This window comes from Eublepharis macularius, chromosome 6, assembly GCF_028583425.1.
Source record: "Eublepharis macularius isolate TG4126 chromosome 6, MPM_Emac_v1.0, whole genome shotgun sequence".
NCBI lineage: Eukaryota > Metazoa > Chordata > Lepidosauria > Squamata > Eublepharidae > Eublepharis > Eublepharis macularius.
In genome coordinates, this window is record NC_072795.1 from 43,021,274 (window position 1) to 43,042,193 (window position 20,920).

Sequence of the window (20,920 nt, forward strand, 5' to 3'; positions counted from 1 at the left end):
CTGATAGTTTAAAGGGATGTTTAGGGCCAGGTAAGTTGATTGGAGGGGTGGGCTAAGTGGGGGGGTTGGGTGGTGGTGGGTGGGGTGCTGGGAGAAATCCCAGTTCCATAAATCACTTTGGAATGCTCCGAATCTTTACAGAGCATTCTGAAGTGATTGAAATACCAGAATCCGAAGCGGCTTTCCCAAAGCAGGAAATTAGAATATTTTCGGGGTGCACACCCCTACTCCCAACAGTGAAAATAAATGAGCAGCCCCTAAACTTGTAAAAAGCCATACACACATTGGAATCTGGATAGAGTTCTAGATCAGACTATCACTATGTAAGCACGTTCTCCCAAAAACTGATGCTAGGTGTTTCCAGGTAGTTTGCTCAACTCTGAGATGCCATACAGACAACAAAAATTTCACAAAACTATGATTATATGTCTAATTCTAACATTTAGCACCTTTTACAATATTTTCTTGAGAGGATGAGAGGAAAAAGAACCGTATCTTCTAGGTGCTAAATGCTCCAAGATGAGTAAAGGGACATGGAGGGGGAAGAAATCAGATGCTGCTTTCCCACTGTAAGCCTTTTGTATTGATCTTGAAACAAAACAAACTATATAACTCTTCATGCTATGAGGCAGGGCTCCACTCCAGCCCTGGCTCATGGCATTGAGATATAAAAAGCGTTTGTAAACAGAGTAGGATTTTTCACTTAACTGGTGTTCTCATGTCAAAGCTCACACGAGTCTCTTCACATGTGCAATGTGGGGACTTTCCTCTGAGTGCTAAACTTTACAGGAATCTCATGTAGCTAAGGTTCCTGACAGTCATGTCACAAATCCTTTAAGCAACAACAGAATATGTAGATCTCTTATTGGAAATCTGATTATTAAATAGGAAGCAAGAAAGAGGGATTCAGCAATAAGTGGATTCAAACACAAATGTAATTAGAGCACTCACATCTATAGTTCTGTCTGAAAAAAAATCTTTTAAAATAACATCATTTATCTTATGCAAGTAGTACAACATCTAAAACTTTAATCAGATTAAAATTAGCTTTCCAGTCAACTGATGGACTGATAGCAAGTAAAGACTTTGGGTCAGCTGAAGGACCCAGGTGTACAGGGTCCTTCTTCCATATTCTAGGTCTTAAGAACTGTTTCCCCTCCAATTTGTCTAAAGTCACTATGTAGTCTGGCTTTCAGAGTTGAACTTCTGCATCTTTTCTTCTAATAGCAAGAACTATATGCAACTGAAGATGACAGCACAGCCAAAATCAAAATCATTATTTTTCATTTACATTACCACAATACATTGAACTTTGTTTCTGAAGTCATTTTGGCACTGGTGGGTTACTGTAATAATGAACATTCTACATTTCCCAGTGTGATTAAAAAGGGAAAAGCCTCCACCCACTGAAATCATCAGGGCTTAAAGGGATTAGCTTTGTCTAGATTGTACATATGCTCAATCTTGTTGCTCTGTTTTTTATTTCGACTGAGGAAAAGATGGGGATTTTAAACCAGTATAAAGATGTTTATCTTATTTCTTTGATCAGATTGAAGACAACCCATGAAATGTGAATTTTGGAAGCATCATTCACAAACAGCAAAAGCAAAAGAAAAGAAACAAATTAATTTTATTCCATATTATTTAACAAATAAAAAACAATTTAAAGGAAAGGAAAGGTAAGAAGCAGTAAATTGGGCAGAATCAGTGATGGCCAATCACCTGCGATTTTCATCCAGCACATCCAAGACTTGCTGGTAAGCCCTACGGGTGGAAGACTGGATAAGCGACAAAATGCCCCGAGCAGAATAAAGATTAGATCCATCTTCAGAGAACATTTGGGGAGGACAGACACGAACCTGTTGAGGTGATGGTGTCACACTGTTTGTGCAAGCGTAGCAAATGAAGAGAGAAACACTGGTGTCAGGCTTTAGACAGGAAAAAAAATTACCCACCAATCAATGCTTTCTGAAAATTTCCTGTATTGCCCTACAGTTTCCCCATCAACAGGTAAAAACACCATCAAGGAAGAGGTGGCTATCTTGTGAGTTACATCTAGAAATCCTTTAAATTAGCCACAAGAAACTAACTTTAAGATAACTCACTTTTGATCCATGGTAATCAAGAAGTTCTTGTGTCAATGCACAACACACCCAGTAAGATTCAGTTTTTTTTTTTAAAAAGAATAATCGTTCTTAAGCAGATACTAAATAGTTAAATTTTGATACACTGTATGTCAGAATTGTATAAGAAAACAGAAAACATTTTGGAAAACAGAAGTTTAGCTGCAGTTTAGCTAAAACAATATAGTATGTTCTGGTATACAAATACAAAGCTAGAACATGCAAATGTGGGACTATATTTCATGAGAGTATGCCTGACAGCTTTTGAATGGACAACTGTCACTCAGGTTTAACATAAACAAGTCATGCTAGAGAGGCTGCCGCTCCACTCCTGAGCATTTAATCAAAACTGTTAGATGTTTAAAACACACTTGGTTCCAAGGAACTATGCAGAGGTTTGCAGCCCTATTTTTACCTTGCAACCATAATATACTATAAATTTAAAGCTAACTACCTATTTCAACTGACCCATTAGCAACTTCCTATTCAGAAGTCTACAAATGAACACTAATTCTAATAGCACTTATATGAAATGCCAACAGGGAGCTCTTTTAAGGCTGCTTGTAAGAGAAATGATAATATTCAAAACAGTTATTATCCTAAATAAGCACCATGCTTCCTGACAGATGAACTTCTAACTAAGCAATGGTATCACACAAATTACCTGTTAGGGATTTAAAATAATGCATGTCTACTCATGGGTTATTCTTGCTACATGCAATACAGTTGCTCTGAAGTGTATATGGCAAGTTTGAAACCTGGGAAAATTGCTCCACACTATCAGATCAGAGTTAGGGAAAATTTTGCAGATGTGACTTTTTGCAAGATAAATGCAAAGATCCCAAGAGAAATAATCCTCTTTGTGTTTGTTTTTCCAAAAGCACAGTGTAGGGATTATGGCTGACACCTACATGTAAGGAACAGGTTATTTGTTAGTTAGTGAGCCATAGGAAGGCTTGTGAAAGAAAAGGTGGTCTGTGCAGGAACTAGGAAGAGATTTATATACTACAAGCTAAATGCTCCCTCTGTTGCTCTGGTTTCTTTCCTGTAATTAAAGGATCTTGGTAACAAGTTCTGCAGAAGATATTCAACAATGGGCATTTCCTTAAAAGACAGCTAGTACATTTTCCAGCAAAACCTAATGTAAGCTGAAGTTTGTTTTCAGGTTGGCTACACACCCCATAAAATAAGCAAAGAGCAAATTAGCAAAGAGGGTCAAGCCCCTGGAACTGATTTTATAATTATCCAAGTTCACTGAAGGAAAAAAATCTATAGATCAAAATCTTCCACGTTTTATGTCTTTCATATCACAAAAACTGCCCCAGAGACTCTCTGCAAGGCTGATCATGCATATAATGTCTGAAAAAATATGGGAATGATCCATCTAAGATATGCTGTCAGGTTAGTAGGAGACAGTGTTACAGATAGAACTAGAACTACAGGAGAACAGTTCCTGAATTTGGCCAAGAAAGTCACAGAAGATGTTTTTGCACATAGAAACTGAGCTAGTCAGGTCCCATAGGTAGATATACCACAAAGTCTAGAAGCCTGGAACAGAACAACCTTGCAATGGACATGAAACAGAGCAGTAACACAGTTGTATGGCCTGGTTTAGATCAGAAGAGCCTTCTAACCCATATCAATTGCTACAATATGAGGAGGCCCAGGTGCAGAGAGTATCTGACAATGACAGGAATGTCCAACTCCACAGAAGTTGGAGGAATAATAACTCAAGAATGAATGTGCTGGTTGAGGGCCAAAATATATTCAAATGTATGAAAAATTTGTAATCACTAATTTTCCACAGACTTTGTTAAGATAAAATGTAGGAAGAATGAACTTACATTTTTATATACTTTAAGACATTTCAAATATAGATAACCTTGCCTAGTGATTGAAGTTATAAGATACTTAGCCAAGAATGTGAGCCTTTCTAGAGGAAGAGTGAGTTATTGTTAGGAGATGGTTCTGAAACCCTATAAATATGAGAAGGGGAACTGACTGGGAGCTCCTTACCTGTGACATAATCTTTGGGTAAGATACTTTCTCGGACTCGTAATTGCTCCTCTTTAATGATCAATGTAGTAATAATGGCAGTAGAAAAGACCCCGCAAATTATAGGCCTATAAGTTTACTAAGTGTCATCAGCAAGCTTTATGCCAAACATCTCCTGGAAAAATTTACATCGTGGTTGGAGCAGGATGATATAATGGTCCAGGAACAAGGTGGGTTTAGGCAGGGTAGATCTACAATGGACCATTGTCTCATACTCCAGCACCTCATTGAAAAATATTCTGGTAAGGGACCATCCTCCCTGTATGCAGCTTTTATTGATCTTAAAGCGGCCTTTGATTCCATCTCCAGATCTATTCTTTGGAACAAATTAGAAGCCTCTACTATAGACAGGAGGCTCTTAGCTCTTATACGTGTTCTTCATGAACAAACCTCATTGAGGGTGAGATGTACTGGTCAGGGACATTTAACAGATAAAATCCCCACTTTTAAAGGAGTTAGGCAGGGGTGTATGTTAGCCCCAGTTCTTTTTAACTTTTATCTCAATGATGTGGTGGACCATCTAAATGGGGCTGATCTCCACTCGCCTAAATTGGCACAGCGTCCCATTTCCATTCTCCTGTACGCGGATGATGCGGTCATTTTCTCTAGAACTCCTATTGGTTTGAGGAGAACACTCAAGAGATTTGCCAGTTATTGTAATACCTACAAACTGGACATTAATTATCAAAAGACGAAGGTGATGGCCTTCGGTAAGAGACCTCGAAGTAGAAATTGGAGTATAAATGGCCATATTCTTGAGCAGGTTACTCATTATCGTTATCTCGGAATGATTATCCAAGCTTCAGGATCCAAGGTCGCGCATAGTCATGCATCAGCATGTGTGGGAGATAGATCTGCTCAAAGTATACTGAAGTTCTTCCGCACTTCAGGGGGATATTTTGTGCCGGCAGCCTTAAAATTGTTTAGGGCCAAATCACTAACTCAGATGTTATACGGGTCACTTCTTGGACCACCAACTTCTTGTTTTGCACCTTTAGAGTTAGTTCAATCGAAATTTTTGAGAGCGGTCCTTCAAGTTCCAAAGTGTGTTTCTAATGCAATGGTTCGCCTTGAGACTGGCATGCAGAAAGTTGAAGCAAAGATCACCCTGCATTCCATCTTCCTATGGATAAGGATAAATTTAAATCCTTGTGGTTTATTACCCCTAATCTTAACTGATGATTTTCAGTCCAAGTGGATGATTGCCACTAGACAGAAAATCAGGGCAATAGGATTTTCCCCTCAAGTACTTCTCATGATGGGAAGCGATCAAGCAAGGCAAATGGTTAGGCAAAGGATAGATGATATTGAACGACAATCCGACTTACAAGGCACTCCTGCTTTTATAGCTCCTCCTAGTAACAGATATATTTCTGCACCTGCTTCTTATTTATCCATTCTGGAGGTAAATAATCTCAGGAGAGCGCTTACTTTGGCCAGATGTTCTGCCTTACCCTCTGCTGTTCTGGATGGCAGATTTAACAAGATTCCTTGGAATGAGAGACTATGTCCTTGCATACTTGGGGAGGTCGAAACCCAGGAACATGTTTTCCTGAGATGCCCTTTCTATAAGGAAGCACGTATGAGATTTATTATTCCCTTTCTGGATGGTATCTCTGAACATTCGGATAAGAAAAAATTAGAGAAACTGCTGTCAAACTCCGATTTTACTGTATTACACCAGATAGCGAAATTTTGTGCTCTGGTCGTTAAAGCCCATTAGAGCCTAGGCCTCCATTTCAGTTGCTTGCTTAGAACTATGCTGACTTCCTGGTTTTTACAAATTTTGATAGATATTAGGAAATTATGTTTTTAAATTGTATATACTTATATGCTTCATGTTTCAAATGGTTGTAAAATGTGCACTTAAATTTTATGGTTAACGTACTGGCCAAGTGCTGTAATAATAAATTACTTACTTACTTAGTAATAATGGATAGTATGATTTTCTGTTGACTGAGCTGATAAGAATGCTGAATAATCATATCTTAATAAAGGCTCAGAATGGAAGTATATTCTGTAATAGTATTACTAGTTTACTATACCCAAGTAACAAACCTAAAATGTTATTTGTGGTATATCTTTTGCAAGGAATTAAATGATTTGATATAGGAAAGCTAACTAGATGCTTAGTGCTCCTTTCGTGCACGCTTATATCCGAATCAAGCATGACCAGAGTCATTCACAACAGCAGCACCACACCCATATCCACAGATGTTTAGGTTGAAATCACTTCTACAACAGCAGAATGGAAAAATATTGAATATTCCTGCTAGCATAACAGGAATATGAAAAACTCAAAAGAACTATGGAATAAAAACACATGGGTATGCAAAGAATCATTTTCAGCCTAAACCTTGAGACAGAACTACATAATTTCTCAGCAGTTACTGATATAGAGCCACTTCCTCCAGCAAATGCAAACAAGCAGTCTCTCAAAACTTCTTTCAAAAGCATAAGCAACAGAGGCTTATTAAATACCCTATGCTGCACTGTCATAATTGCAGCGTCAATCAGTCATGGATCCCAGATTCTAATATCTCAGGCTAAAAAAGGGATCTGTCCAGTATTAACTACCAACAAAGAAAGGTAAAGGAACAAAAAACTCGGTGTCTTTCCCATCACACATAATTGTTATTGGCAGAAAAGTTCATCTGAACTGATCCCACAATCTTTTAAACTATCAATTTTAAACCCAAATGTTTCACCGTATTCATTACAGGAGAATAAGCAATTTTTAAAACTGATAAAATTTTTATAATAATTATGGCTTGAACCAAATATACAACTTACTGACAATTCTTTGAGATGTATCAAGATCAGTTTTGCAGAGAGCAACACAATTAAAGACATATTTGATGAATGGTTAATAGTCAGTGGTCAAGTGTACATTTCATCTTTAGCCGAGTAGGGTGACTGGAACTGGGGCATTTTAATTCGCAGGAAAAATTCAGGGTTATGTCACCGTGAATAATAACTGTGATTACTTATACAGGCAACCTCCCAAATAAATGCAAGGTCATCAAACAAGGCATCTTTCTTTCTTTCTTTCTTTCTTTCTTTCTTTCTTTCTTTCTTTCTTTCTTTCTTTCTTTCTTTCTTTCTTTCTTTCTTTCTTTCTTTCTTTCTTTCTTTCTTTCTTTCTTTCACTTTGTTTATAGTCTGCCTTTCTCACTGAGACTCAAGGCAGATTACACAGTGTAAGTCAACATGAACAATGACTGGGACATTTGATTACTTCTTGTAGCCAGCTAACTTTAGAACTGGAAAGCATTTAAGATCCTCTATATTTTAACAGTTGCCAGGAAAGCCACTCCATATATTAATGTGGCAGGTACAGAGATGACAAAACACTGGTGTTCACGAAAGACAAGAATGAAGAAAATTCTTCTCTTCGAACTTGCAAAATCTATTGTAGAACCTTTTCCATTCAGCTAACATACTAGGTTATGGCATAGTTCACCTACTAGAATGTGGGAGATGTCTGTGCAATGGAGCTGCTGTCATGGCAAGGTCACAACTAAACACATCCTCCTAGCAGACAGAAAAAAGGCACAGGTTTTTACGAAATGCTGCCTAAGAGCTTGAGCACTTGAATGGATAGTACTTGGAGGCAGCAGCCTGGGGGCTCAGCCTTTTTCTTCTCAGGCCTACCTATCAGAATGTTATAGAAGGCAACATCTCTATCATTCTATACATCCCAAACCATATGGGTTTTCAGGGGTGAATATTACTCTATTCCTTTCAAGTGCCAAGTAAGACCAGCAGAAATACTTCAAGCAGAACAGCTTAAACAGCTAGGAAAATCATACATTTTATCCAAACACATCTGAGAGCCAGTTACACTTTGAATGGGGGATCATGTGTACAGAAGCCTCCATCACAAGCTCCAATGGTGATTACAAGCAGCTGGACAGCCTTTTCTGAACCTCTGCCTTGCTCAGTAAAGAGATAACAATGCCTTGGTTTTTCTTGACAGTATTGCCACCACAGCTTTTCCCCATCTTTGTGCTCCCTGATTCCCTGGCTCAATTATAAACAAGACACCTATGTCAGAGGAAAGGGGGGGGGGGGAGAGAACGAGTGCAGACACTGCTTGCACTGTTCAGTGTTTGGAAACTGAATAAATTGTTCAGCTTGCAAACAGAATTTCTGCTTAAAAGTAAAAAAAAACTAATCACCCAACAGTCTTTAAGGAATTAACATTTTAAAAGGCATCAAACCAACTGGGACCCCCAACAAAATGTTACAGCTTGTTTTTTGCTTGCTTGATGAAATGGCTAAGAAGGTGGTAAGAGTTCCACTTTTGCAGCTGTCCTTAGGACTCAGAGAGCAGCTGCCAGGATCATCATAGCAGCTCTTTTCAAGCTCCCTGAGGATGACCACAAAAGTCAGGACTCTTCTCATTGTTGCAACTATCCTCAGAAGATAGAGAGCAGCTACTGGTCCCACCTTCATAGCCATCTGCAGGGGTCTGAAAGCATCTACAAGGATTGCAGCAAAGACAGGAACTTCTGCCTTTGAGATTAACCATCCTCATGACTGAGAGAACTGCTGCTTGGGACAGTCCCAGCAGACATTCTCTTAGAGCTGACAATTCAAAACTCTGACGTTTACATCTTCCTCCCATTCCATATGACTATCTCCTACCAGTTTTTTCCTCTCTGTTGACTCTTTGCCACTTGCTCTCTCCCCCTGCTCCCACCGTGATCACCCATCCTCATGATCCCACCCACCCCCACCGCAGTTCCCTTAACCAACCATCTGGGACTTGCTTCACCTGCTCTCCCCTTCTTGTATTCCCACTTAGTCCCTCTCATTTTTCTCCTTCTTCCATTTTCAGACATTTGGATTGCTATAGCTGGCCAAGGCTTTTTGTTCTGTAACTTTTGTGTCCATGCAGATGTTGCTGTTTTGATCCCCCGTTTAAAAAAATAATAATTCTGCAAAACTGGTTTTAGTCGCTTATCTTTAGTTCAGGATATACCAACCATATGGGGTTTTTTTTGTTCACACACTGATGATGCTTTTGAGATTTTTAAAAGTAGACAAAATGTTCATATGGTAAGTTTGGCCATGTAGACACTTTTAAAGAAATTACCAATTCCTAATAGCCTATGGAGATTTCTAGCAGCTGGCCTAAATCAGATTCCTGAAGCTGGAAAAATAAACAATTCTGAGAACAAAAAAAAAGGACAGAAATGTTACATCAAATTAACTTATATCTGTTCAACTAATTTTAAAAGTTGAAGTCCTCTGCCGTTGTTTACCAGCAGTTAGTGGGTTCCTTCTGAGCATGAAATGGGAAGGAACACGGCGACTAACACTTTTGACATATGTCAAGAATGTCTCCACTCACATTGATTCATTTCTGACCAATTGGCCATTCTGACGAGTTGCATTTTCACTCATGGAACGTTCTCTTTTCAGTCTCCCTACTGAGCGAACCTGCAAAATGAAGTAAGGCGAAAAAGAAACAGGCCAAGTTCCAGCATCTTCCACATCAACAACAGGGGGGGGGGGCCTCTAATATTGATCAACACACTACTTTCATGTAGGGGTAATGCATCAAATGCATCTTAAGACTACATCATTCTTCCTTTATTCCCAGTTTTTAAAATGAGACTTTTTCTCAGTCAAGAACTAAAAAGTGATTATATCCTTCACTCTTGGAAATATTTTTTTCCTGCGTATCAGCTTCTTATTACAGCACAAAACTAGTCTGATTTAAGCAATCAAATATGGAGGAAAGGTTTAGGGAAGATAACAGTAAGTGAATATATATTTATGGATATTCTTTGTAACTGCTGTGGCACCACAAGAATCTAAAAGCAGACTCATGTAAGTTTTTTTTAACCACAGCTCATAAATAGTGTTAAGTTCAGAGACTAGAGTTGCTAGCGTTAACTTTTTTCTTGCTGCAGCCTCCATGGGCAATTCATACTGTGCCCTTCAGTGCCTCATTGTTTTGCCCAAGCAGCCATAGACAGCTGGCAGAAGGTGCAGAAAAAGCAGCAGAGCATATGAAGTGCTTCAAAGTATTAAAAGAACAACACTGAAAGAGACATCGGAAAGGATAGATCTAAACTACAGCATGCTCTGGAAGAAGGTCCTTGCCATGGAGCAGCAAGGCATGCACTGGAGGCACACCTCCATCCGGATATGGATGTCTTTGCAATTCATTTGCATATGCCATGCTTGCAGAGAGAGTAGGATGCTTAACGTATTCAAGATTACCTTCTTCCATTGAGGTGTGTGTAAAGTGACAGCAAGTTGCAGCCAACTGATGGCGACCCCATAGGGTTTTCAAGGCAACAGACAAACAGAGGTGGTTTGCCTCTGTGCAGTGACCTAGGACTTTCTTGGAGGTCTCCTATCCAAGTACTAAAGAGTACCAACCCTGCACTTGATCTTAGCCAAAAGACCGAGAAGCGACCTGCTTATTTTCCAAGATCAAGCTAGCCTGGATCATCTAGATCAGAGATCCTTCAAATATTCCTATATTTTCAACTCACATTAAAAAGAACAACAAAATAGAATAACTGCCACAGATAAGATCAAATAAGAGAAACTGTTGTCAAACTCAGATATGACTGCACTACACCAGATAGCGAAATTTTGTGCTCTGGTTGTTAAAGCCCATTAGAGTGTAGACCTCCATTTTGGTTGCTTGCTTAGAACTATGCTGACTTCCTGGTTTTTACACATTTTGATAGATATTAGGATTTTATGTTCTCAAATTGTATATATTCATATGTTCCATGTTTTAATGGTTGTAAAATGTGCACTTAAACTTCTATGGTAAATGTACTGGCTAAGTGCTGTAATAAAGTAATCTGAATCTGAATAACTGCCACTGAAATATCACTTAACACATTTACTAATAATATTCCAAGTAAAAAATTATTTTTTTCCCAGTCCTACTGCTCTGCTTCTTACCGTGATGCTATCACCTCACTTTCTCTCCTTCCCTATCCAACTGTTCTAACAGTTTCTATCCCAACTGTCTCTTCTCTTTTCTGGTTCTGCCATACTGGAATTCTCCTGTCACTCAACATTCACACTCCATTCCAATACAGTAAAGACAGGGAGTATTACATTAGCAAAGCATTCAGAGTCCACAAAAAGGTTCCTTGAAAGTACCTTTCCTTTAAACAGGAAATAGTCACATTAAGTATACACTGTACTACAGAAAACAAAGCTATCCCTTGTTCAGTACCAATCTGACCTGAAGTACACTGTGCAGGAAATAACTGGCATGCCTTTTTCACTTCCTTGATAGATAAAATCCTGAAACAAAATGTGATGAAACCAGACAGAACAAATACTAGCCTCTTCATTTTGAGGAGTCTGAGAAGGAGCTCTTTCCAGGTCCAGGAAATCTAGCGGTCGTTCACTGAGTGAGATAACACGGGGAGGTGTTTTCAGTGATAAAGGCTTGAATGGAGTTGACTGGAGAAGATCTAGATCTGGGGGTCTGGAAAGTGGAATGTCTTCACTATTACCTGCAACAACAGCATTACATTAAAAACCAGGAACATTAAGACATTTCATTTATTAAACGTGGTTTAGTGGATGGCATACTGGACATGGGTGAGTCAAGTTCTCATCCCACCTCAGGCAGGAATTCACTGGGGGATATTGGTGACCCACAATAAGCGTCACCTGTAAAATAATCAAATTTTTACAATTGTAGGTCACTTGGCACACTGTCAGTGCATCCGATGCAAAGTTACAGCAGCTGAAGGCCACTGAAATCAGTGGGTTTAGACAGGAATAATTCTGCATAGCTTCACACTGTAAAAATACTATACAGCTGATAAACAAAAGATGTTTTAAAGACAACATCCTGTGTTTAAATACTTCAATCTTTTCCCCATATAACTGCATCAGAACAAAGTGTTAAATAATAGTCTCACGTGCCCACAGTACCCCAACAAGAGCTAAGACACAGGCTAATATTTAATGGTAAAAGAAAGTAGAAAAAATGGTAGAAAAATATTTCACAATTCTAATCCACTTACTCTCTAGATTAAAATATTCTTCAATACTTGATTTCCCCCACAATCTTAAGAAAACATCACATGATCCGGTCTTCTGATATTGACATACTTATGATCAATTTATGGTGTACATCTAGCTTACACCCCCCACCCATTACTCCAATGATTCTAGTTTAGAAAAGTATATTTTAAAAAACATCAGAAACATGTTGTTGTGCTATTGAGACTGAGAAGAACACATGCATGCATAAATGTTACGGGTTCAGTGCAGATATCACAACAAAATAGGGTTTGTATTAATCACAGTTTAGAACAAAAGCATGGTTTTAAGCAGTCAGGAAAATCACAGTTTTGCCTAATCTAGTTTTTCTATCATCTCAGCACTCCAAATCTATAGTTGAAAGAGCCTTCTGAGACAAAATAACTGTCCTAATTAGTGCGTGCATCCATTCACATACGTTAAGCAGCAGGATACTAAACCCAAGGTTTTCAAATTACAGCCATAGTTTCTGATTGTGGTTGCCAGGTGATCATAAGCCATGCCCTGTCAATTCCAATATCATACCAAACAAACTTATTTAATTTTATTTACTTAGGTATTTCCACCCACCTTGCTCCCCAGAGGGGACTCAAAATGGCTTACAACACCATTCTTCCCTCCACCATTTTATCCTTACAACAACCACCCACTGGGGTAGATTGAGATGAGAGAGAGCAACTGCCCCAAGATCACCCAGGGAGCTTCCATAAAAATGTGGTGAATCACACCTGGGACTCCCAGAAACCCATCTGGCATTCTACCCACTACAACACACTGGCTTTCATTTAACTATGGTTTGGTATAATTTCTGATTCATGAACTTTGATCGCTCTTTCTTTTCTTTGTCAGATGAAAATACATTAATTTTTTAAAAATCCATTGGAACAAATGAATAGAAACACATGCAAAAGACTTACATATATGTTAAATTTATCTCAGCATTATCACTGACTTGTAGATTTACATACCAGCATTCTACATGCATTCTCTTAGAAGTAAAGTTCCATGGAAATCACATGGACTTCTAAAATGAAGAGAGTTAGGACTGCTCATCTGCAGAGCATTGCAAACTGCAGGAACAGACCACGCTCCATTTTCAGAAGTCTGCCCAAGTATACTTTACAGGATCTCCTATGTATGTCAGTATCAAATCAATCCTACATGAATTCCTAAGAGCAGAATGCTACAATGGAAGAAACTCAGAAAGAAAGTATAGTCACTCGTTTCAGGCATTCAGAAACAGGATAAAGGAACGAACAAACAACATACTTCTCATTAGTTTCTCTCAATACCATTTTCCCCATTACAACACTTTGGTTTAAGGCTGAATTACTTCAAGAATCTCTGCACATAGATCTCTGCCTGACTTCAGATGCTGTTTCAAAACAGGGATTTTTGTGTAGACTTGAACATACAGAAAGTTACAATTTAACAATATAATACTTTATTAACACCACACACCAAAAGGTAAACGTACCTGCCACTACAATCCGCTCTGGCACCTGCATAGTTACACTGGCATTGGGAAGTCCTCCTTCAATTACACTCTGTTCAAGGTCAGCATTGGGTGGAGCTACCTTGAGTTTTTCTGGAACTCTCATTCTCTGGTTGATCCCTTCAGTATACTCAATTTCATACTGAATTCGATTCATTTCTGCCACTTCAGCAGCTGGAGAAGGGAATGCTGCTGCACTCATCCTGATATGAAACAAAACGACTCAAATTATCTCCCTACAGTAAAGAGTAATACAACATCAGCTTCTTGTACTCTTGACACAAAAACACATTTCTTCACTAATTTGGCAGATTTTCCCTTTCCCCAAAGCATTGTCCATTGCATAAATGTGTTCACTGCAATATGGCCAGTGTCTATAACAGGACACCCCTATGATTTTACATGCAGGTTAAAATTCAACGAGCTACTTCCGTTTATTCATCAAAAAAATCCCTTCAGGCACTGACAAACTTCTCACTTTGACCCTAGCAGTCACCATGGAACAGATGAAAATAAGGACAGATCTTTTTGTATGCCCACCCAGGACAACTGTATAACAGGCAAATGGAAGAGAGGACAATGTTGCAAATATGGTAAATCAGAGTATAAACAGCTTGCACTTTGATAAAGCTTTGGTACACATTCTGACCTGTATAATGAAAATGAAGGATCTCCCCTCACCTGCATTTCATTCACACCTTATTGTAACAGTTTCAGAAAATTATTACATGCATTATCTAGTGAGAGCTGGGATAAAACAAGATTAAATTGCCAATAATAGCCAATAGCCACACATTCAGAACGTGCTCCATGCAATTTATTTCAAGAACTTCCAGATTAAAATAGCTTTCTTAAGTGCCAAGAACAAAGTTGTCTGGTTAATTTCCGGAGAGTGTACTGTTTTAAGTGATAGAATACAGAACAGGCCCAATCTGTAGTTTCACTCTGCACACAGCTCATGCCACTTGCACCAACGGGAAGCCTCAAGTAATGAGGCTTCTCACGAAGCCAAGCAAATAAAACAGTGTTAACTGCTTCCAGCTCAGCAGTCACACAGCTCAATGTACATACAAGTTTTAATAAAAAACTGTGATTCCTCTAGTTCACATTTTGTCATCGGCTAGGGCAAAGTAGGCTGATTTCAGTCTTGCACTGCTCACTTTAAACAAGAATTCTTGAGGCCACTGATTAAATGTAAACCAAGAATCTATACTCAGGACGTCTTAACAAGTTATGTGCCACTAATCTATGCTGTCATCCCAACTATGCAGTCTTGCTTAAAAATGTAAAGAGCATTTTGCTGGATTAGTCCGAGTTCAGCATTTTGGGGAAGAATTATCTGGATGGTTCATTAAAAGCTGGCTAGTGGACCACAGCCAACTTTTGCCCACCTTTAGACTAAGTGATAGCAAACCTTCACAATAAAGATGGCCACTGTGTATCTTGGGATTTCAGAAGCAGTGTTGCGCCACTAATAACATAAGGCCAATTTGAAGTTTAGCACTGACATCTAGACATTGTTCTTGTTATCAGAGAGTTACGTGCTTTTTAAAAATATGTCAGTACACATGCTATCAGCTTGTTTATCAGCACCCCATCATATGAATGGCCACAAGAAACCTTTCACATAATTCTCAAGATTTTATACTGGGAAAGGAAGAACATTATTGTTGCCTTCAGTGAACTTAAACGAGGCCCAAGATGTTAGACATTGCTTTCCTAAACAGGCTAGAACAAATATTCTACATTCCTATGCACATTTATCACATTTCTAAACATCAGAGATATTTCCAGGTCTGTCAATAACAGTTTGGGAATGGATTTTAGCTTTGAATTGTAATATTTAAAATCATTTAATTTTATATTACTATAGTTTTATTCTTTTTATTTTATTATTGTAGTTTGATTTTTTTCTTGTTATAAGCCCCGCTGAAAACATACCAGAAAAAACACCAGAAAGGCAGTATCTTACAGTGAAATCCTACACAGAAACACTCCAGTGTAAGATCACTGATTGAATTTGGCTGCATTAGACCACTGGGCTTAGAATTGAGCAGCTTTGCTTAGGACTGCACCGCAAATGTCTAAAAAAAATTATAACTATTTGGATAATCAAGACTAACAATTTCAAACAAGCAAAATACCTGTCATTTTATTAGGGTGGGTTTTTCTGTTTGCTAGTGGTAGTGCAATACACCCTATGAGGAATGCTTGTTCAGGAAGAACCAATGAAAACTGGGAATACAAGTCAGGTTTTGCTTTAACACAACAGTATCACCCAATCCAGGTCTTCACATTTTTCATCCAATGGGGTAAAAGTACACAAGTACCCTTTGACACACAGTTGAGGTAGAAGCCAAACCTGACTGATCTTTGCAGCTATTGGAAATGAAACCTGCTCCTATCTCTACAGCTTTACACCATCACTCATTAAAAGTTTTTTGGTCACACTACAACATGACAGAATGAGCACAGAGTGGGACAGCATGGAGGGAAGTGGGTTTTATAGATACAGATAGGGTTGATAGGCCCCCTCGATCTCCCAGTGGGAGATTGAGACCTGGCTCTTACCTAGAGGGGGGGGGGTGCGTGCGCGAAGAGGGCGTGTGTGCGCTCCTGCAAGCGTGATGACATCACTGCTGGGAAGTGACGTCACCACGCAGCCTGTTTGGCCGCGGATCGGGCCCGTTGTGGGCCCCTGTGGAGCACAGGAGAGTTCCTGTGCTCCGCAGGGGCCCACAACGGGCCTGATCCACGCCCAAACGGGCCTGATCCGCGCCCATTTTGGCACAGATCGTGTCCATTTCGGCGCGGATTGGGCCCGTTTTAGGCCCCTGTGGAGCGCGGGAGCGTTCCTGCGCTCCACAGAGGCCCCGATCCAGGCCAAAACAGGCCTGATCCTGGCGGTTGCTGTGCACGGGGGCATGCAGCTCCGCAGGGGGGCGTGCATGGAAGGTGCGGCCCCCCCGGCCAGGTAGGGAGGGGCGGGGGTGGCAGCCCTAGATACAGAGCCAAAAAAATAAGTTTTTTGGTTACCAGCCCTTAAAAGGGATGGAAAAAAATACCAACGTTCTAGGTTTCTAGGATCAGTTTTTAAAGTAACTCCGATACCAGGCAACTGACTGCTTCTAGCTCTGTGGGTTGAGTAAAACCTTTATGCAATTTTAGGTCCAAAATAAAAGATTTTAATTAGGAAGGCAACTAAGGTGACATTTCAGGCCAGAGAACAATTTATGTAACATTTTTTTCAACACTTAAGGGCATTCTCTACTCACTACTACAAGCACATGTTCAGCTCTACGGCTTTCACTAACCTTCCTAAAGGAATGTCACTGCTTGATCGCCTGCTCATTTTGATGTCTGCTTGCAAGGTTTTAATCAAATGTTACTACACTGAAGCACTGTTTACGTTATATAACAGTCTCCCTAAACAGTGGAACTTTTGTACATAAGACAGCATGACAACTGCTTTTCAAGCTGTAAGGGGAAAAGAAAACAAGATCAGCATTAGGCATATCATCACTTAGTGAAATATTTATTTCCCAAGGCATTTCTAATCTATGCATCTATTCTGTAACACCAGTTTAGCTTCCAAATAATCATATGTTTATGGATTCAAAGATGCAGTTTCCTTTTGAAGACTCCAATTCTGAGCGGAATTATCATTCGTAGTGCTCTTGAAGATGAAAACAGCCAGCTGATATCTGCTATATCTAAAAAATAATTAAACCACTCTGAATAAACACACTGTGTTTGTAAATACCCAAAACAAAACTATTCAACATCTTTGATCCCTAGGGTGCAGGGAAAGCAGATTAAGAGAGGGAATGTGACCATTTGAGCCTGTGGTATTCTATAAAATCCCACAAGAGTGACTGAAGCTGTGGTGGGAGGTGAGCAGTACAAAACACCAACTACTCACATGACATGTACTGCAAGAGTTAGTGCTGGAAAAAATCCACTGCAGAATTCTGACTGCCAACAAAGCAATTAAGGAACTGGGTAGCAATGACCCATGTTTTCTTAACGGAATAAAGGAGAACAGAGCTGGGGCAACTATGAATTAAATGACAACAGGCTCTGCCAACCAAAGGAGCCTATTCCATAATTTTTATCAAGCCTTCAAACAACATATATGTATATACCATAGTGGAGAGGGGAGGAGGAAAACAGGAACGACTGGAGCACTCTATATATCTGGGCTGCAAGGACAGGACATACTGAAACATGCCTAATCCCTAAGAAAAGAGCTGCCTAGTCATATCCTACCAAATAAATATCTACAGAGAAAAATGGAGGTGGTCTGTCTAAGGCCAACTGAGCTGATACTGGACAAAAAAGTAAATATGGGGAAAATCTGCCTTGTGGAAGCTGTTCTGGTGCAAATGTTAGCTAACCTGGTGACAGAAATGGAACCTTCTGGGCCAAAGGGAGGAAAGAGAGCCAACTTTATGGTAAAAACAGCAACAAAGGAGGCTGACAAGATGCCCCCTCACCTGACCACTTTAGTACAGGGGAAAGGACTAGCCAGTATGGACTCGCTGCCTGCATTTGCCTATGCCAAACTGGTTCTGTATGCAACTGCTGAACTGGCCTGCAAGCACTTTAAGGTGCAACTATGGCAGCCCATGAAGTGCTTCTGGGTGAAGCTCTCAACTACGATTGTGGCAGCACACGCTCAGAGATGAGGCTGCCTTATCTTTTCATGTCCATTGGTTTCTAAGGAAGAGACAAAAAACATTCATTAAAAGAAATAAAACTGGGGATCAGTATCTGGGGTATTTGCATTTAACTTGTGCATTCAGCTGTACACACACTGAATATAACAAAAAAATAACTCAGCACACATACAAAGGATCTGTTCACAGATCCATGCCCGTTCGTGGAATGTGTGTCTAGGGCTACTGAGTCAGACCAGTAGTCTACCAAGTTTAGTATTATCTACTCTGTGTGGCAGCAGCTCTCCAGGAACTCAGAGGGATTTACATCAACAAGTACCTGAGCCTTTTAAATGGGGATGTGGGGGACTGAACTTAGGGTCACTAAGGTCTCTTCTTACCAACAGATGAATGCATATGGGGTTATACCATTGGTCTATCAAGGTCTGTACAGTCTACTCTGACTACCAGCAACTCTCCACAGTCACAAGTGGAGGTCTTTTTCATCATCGACTACCTGATTGGAGGTGCTGGGACTGTACTTGGGCCAGTTTGGATGCAGACCAGATGCTCCATTGCCTGCTTGAGGCATGACATGGAGAAAAGCAGGATTTGAGTCCAGTGGCACCATAGAGATAACAAGATTTCCAGGGTATGAGCTTTTGAAAGTCAGAGCTCCCTTCTTCAGGTATCCTACCTCAGATACCTATCTGAAGAAGAGAGCTTTGACTCTCGAAAGCTCATACTCTGAAAATCCTGTTGGTCTCCAATCTTGCTGTTCTATTGTTCTAATACAAGTACCTACTAAAACTTTCTTCAAGGGGAAAAGAGACAGCTTTGGGGAGGTGAATGGTGTCGAAGGAAGACAGATGGGGGGAGGCTGACGTTGCAGCAAGAGGACACCAGAGGAACAGGGTCACCAACCTCCAGGTGAGGCCTGGAGATCTCCCAGAATTACAACTCATCTCCAGACCAGAAGGCTCAATTCCCCTGCAGAAAATGGCATCTTTGGAGGATAGACTCTACAACATTATACTATGCTCCCCCCCCCCCAATCCCAAATCTCCAGGAATTTTTCAACCCAGAGTTGGCAACTCTAGGAAACGGCGGATGAGGGGAAATAACGGTAGTCGTGGGGAGAGTGCCAGGGCCATTCGGCAGCAGAAGTGCCTGCAGGGAACGCGGTTCCTCCGCTGCTGGGGAGAAGCCGAGGCGATAGCCGGGGGGAAGGGGCTGTAGCAACTTCTCCTCTCGCTCTTTAACCCTCAGCTGCGTTGGTTCTGACAGGGAGAAGGCCCAGTCCAACATGCCCCACAGCTCTCACCCTGAGGCCAGCGGCAAGGCGACTGCCTCTTTCCCGAGGATCGGCTTCGGCCCGTAAGGCTCCTCCCTGGCTTCTTCTTTCGGGAACCGTCAGCGGGGCTCGAACAACAGCGTCGAGTACCTCACCTATGCAACTCCGGAACAAAAAGAAAACAAACGACCCGAATTGTCCCCATTGAGCCACCGTCTCCGGTAACGAGCGGCACGCCGTGCTCAAGTCACGTGATCGAGGAAGGGCTGAAGGCGTGGCGTCCATGTTTACTAGGGAAGCCTAGTTCCGGTCATGGTGTTGGAAAATGAAACATAAGTTCAGTGGCGTCTTAAACTGTTATTCCGGCTTGATGTTTGGTAAATCAGAGCTACTTCTTTAGATGCCTAGTAAAGGCTAACTCACGAAAGCTCATGCTGGAATAAAGTTGCTTATTTTTAAAGTACCACTGGATGTTTTATTTTGCTGCGTTAAACTACCCAGTTTAGTACCTCTGGGATTGTCGTGGAAACAACCCCTCATATTCATACGGAAGTTGGAAGATTTGACCTTTTGTTGATACATAACGGTTAAGCTTGCCGCTAATGCCAGCTGTTAGCTATCAGCAGTATCGAAGACCTGAAACATTCGTACATAAAACAGTATGTATGTAGTAGTGGTTAGCACACCACTCTAGAATTTGGGAGACTCGGGTATAAATTCTCACTGTGCCACGGAAGCTTGTTGGTGACCTTCGGCCAGTCACACCTAACCTATCTCACACGGTTGTTGTGAGATTGCAGAGAGGGAAACGATGCAAACTGTTTTGGATCTCTATTAGGGAGGAAGGTGGGGTGTAAGTGAAGTACTGCGTTTACTTTAAAGGAAGACAACCCTAAATGTACACCTCCCCCCCCCCCCAAATTTTATTACTGGCCGTAACTGTAACTTGTATGCAAATTTAAGATTACCCCTTTTCGGATGGCATATGTGGAAAAAATCCTAGTCTTGCATTGCAGTAAATAAACAAAAGTTTTTAAAAAAAACAGTACAAATCCAGTTTCCCCCATTAAGTTCTGGGGGTTTTGTCCCATGAAACTGTTTCTCTTGTTTTCCCAAGAACATGCATTTTTACAGAATTTCACTTCTTACATTATGTTATAAGCCTTATAACAATCCTACAATGAATGCATTATTATCCCCATCTTGTATGTGGGAACGGAGAGGTAAGAGTGACTTGCCCTTTAGTATTGTC

The 20,920-nt window shown here is 40.3% G+C and overlaps 1 protein-coding gene across 5 annotated transcripts in view; it reads right to left on the reverse strand.

Annotated features, from left to right (window-relative positions):
- MFF (mitochondrial fission factor) overlaps positions 1-19,884 on the reverse strand; it is a 34,901-nt gene extending 15,017 nt beyond the window's left edge. For 2 of the 5 annotated variants that reach the window (XM_054982797.1, XM_054982794.1), the window contains exons 1-6: positions 19,699-19,884; positions 17,031-17,193; positions 13,699-13,919; positions 11,511-11,683; positions 9,538-9,626; positions 1,723-1,881 (exon numbers count right to left, since the gene is read on the reverse strand). In XM_054982797.1, the coding sequence (XP_054838772.1) occupies positions 1,723-1,881; positions 9,538-9,626; positions 11,511-11,683; positions 13,699-13,919; positions 17,031-17,068 (680 nt within the window). In that variant the 5' untranslated portion in view covers positions 17,069-17,193; positions 19,699-19,884. The remainder of the gene's footprint in view (positions 1-1,722; positions 1,882-9,537; positions 9,627-11,510; positions 11,684-13,698; positions 13,920-17,030; positions 17,194-19,698) is intronic. The other 3 variants (XM_054982799.1, XM_054982798.1, XM_054982796.1) reach the window with 2 other exon arrangements.
- Positions 19,885-20,920: the final 1,036 nt, after the last annotated feature.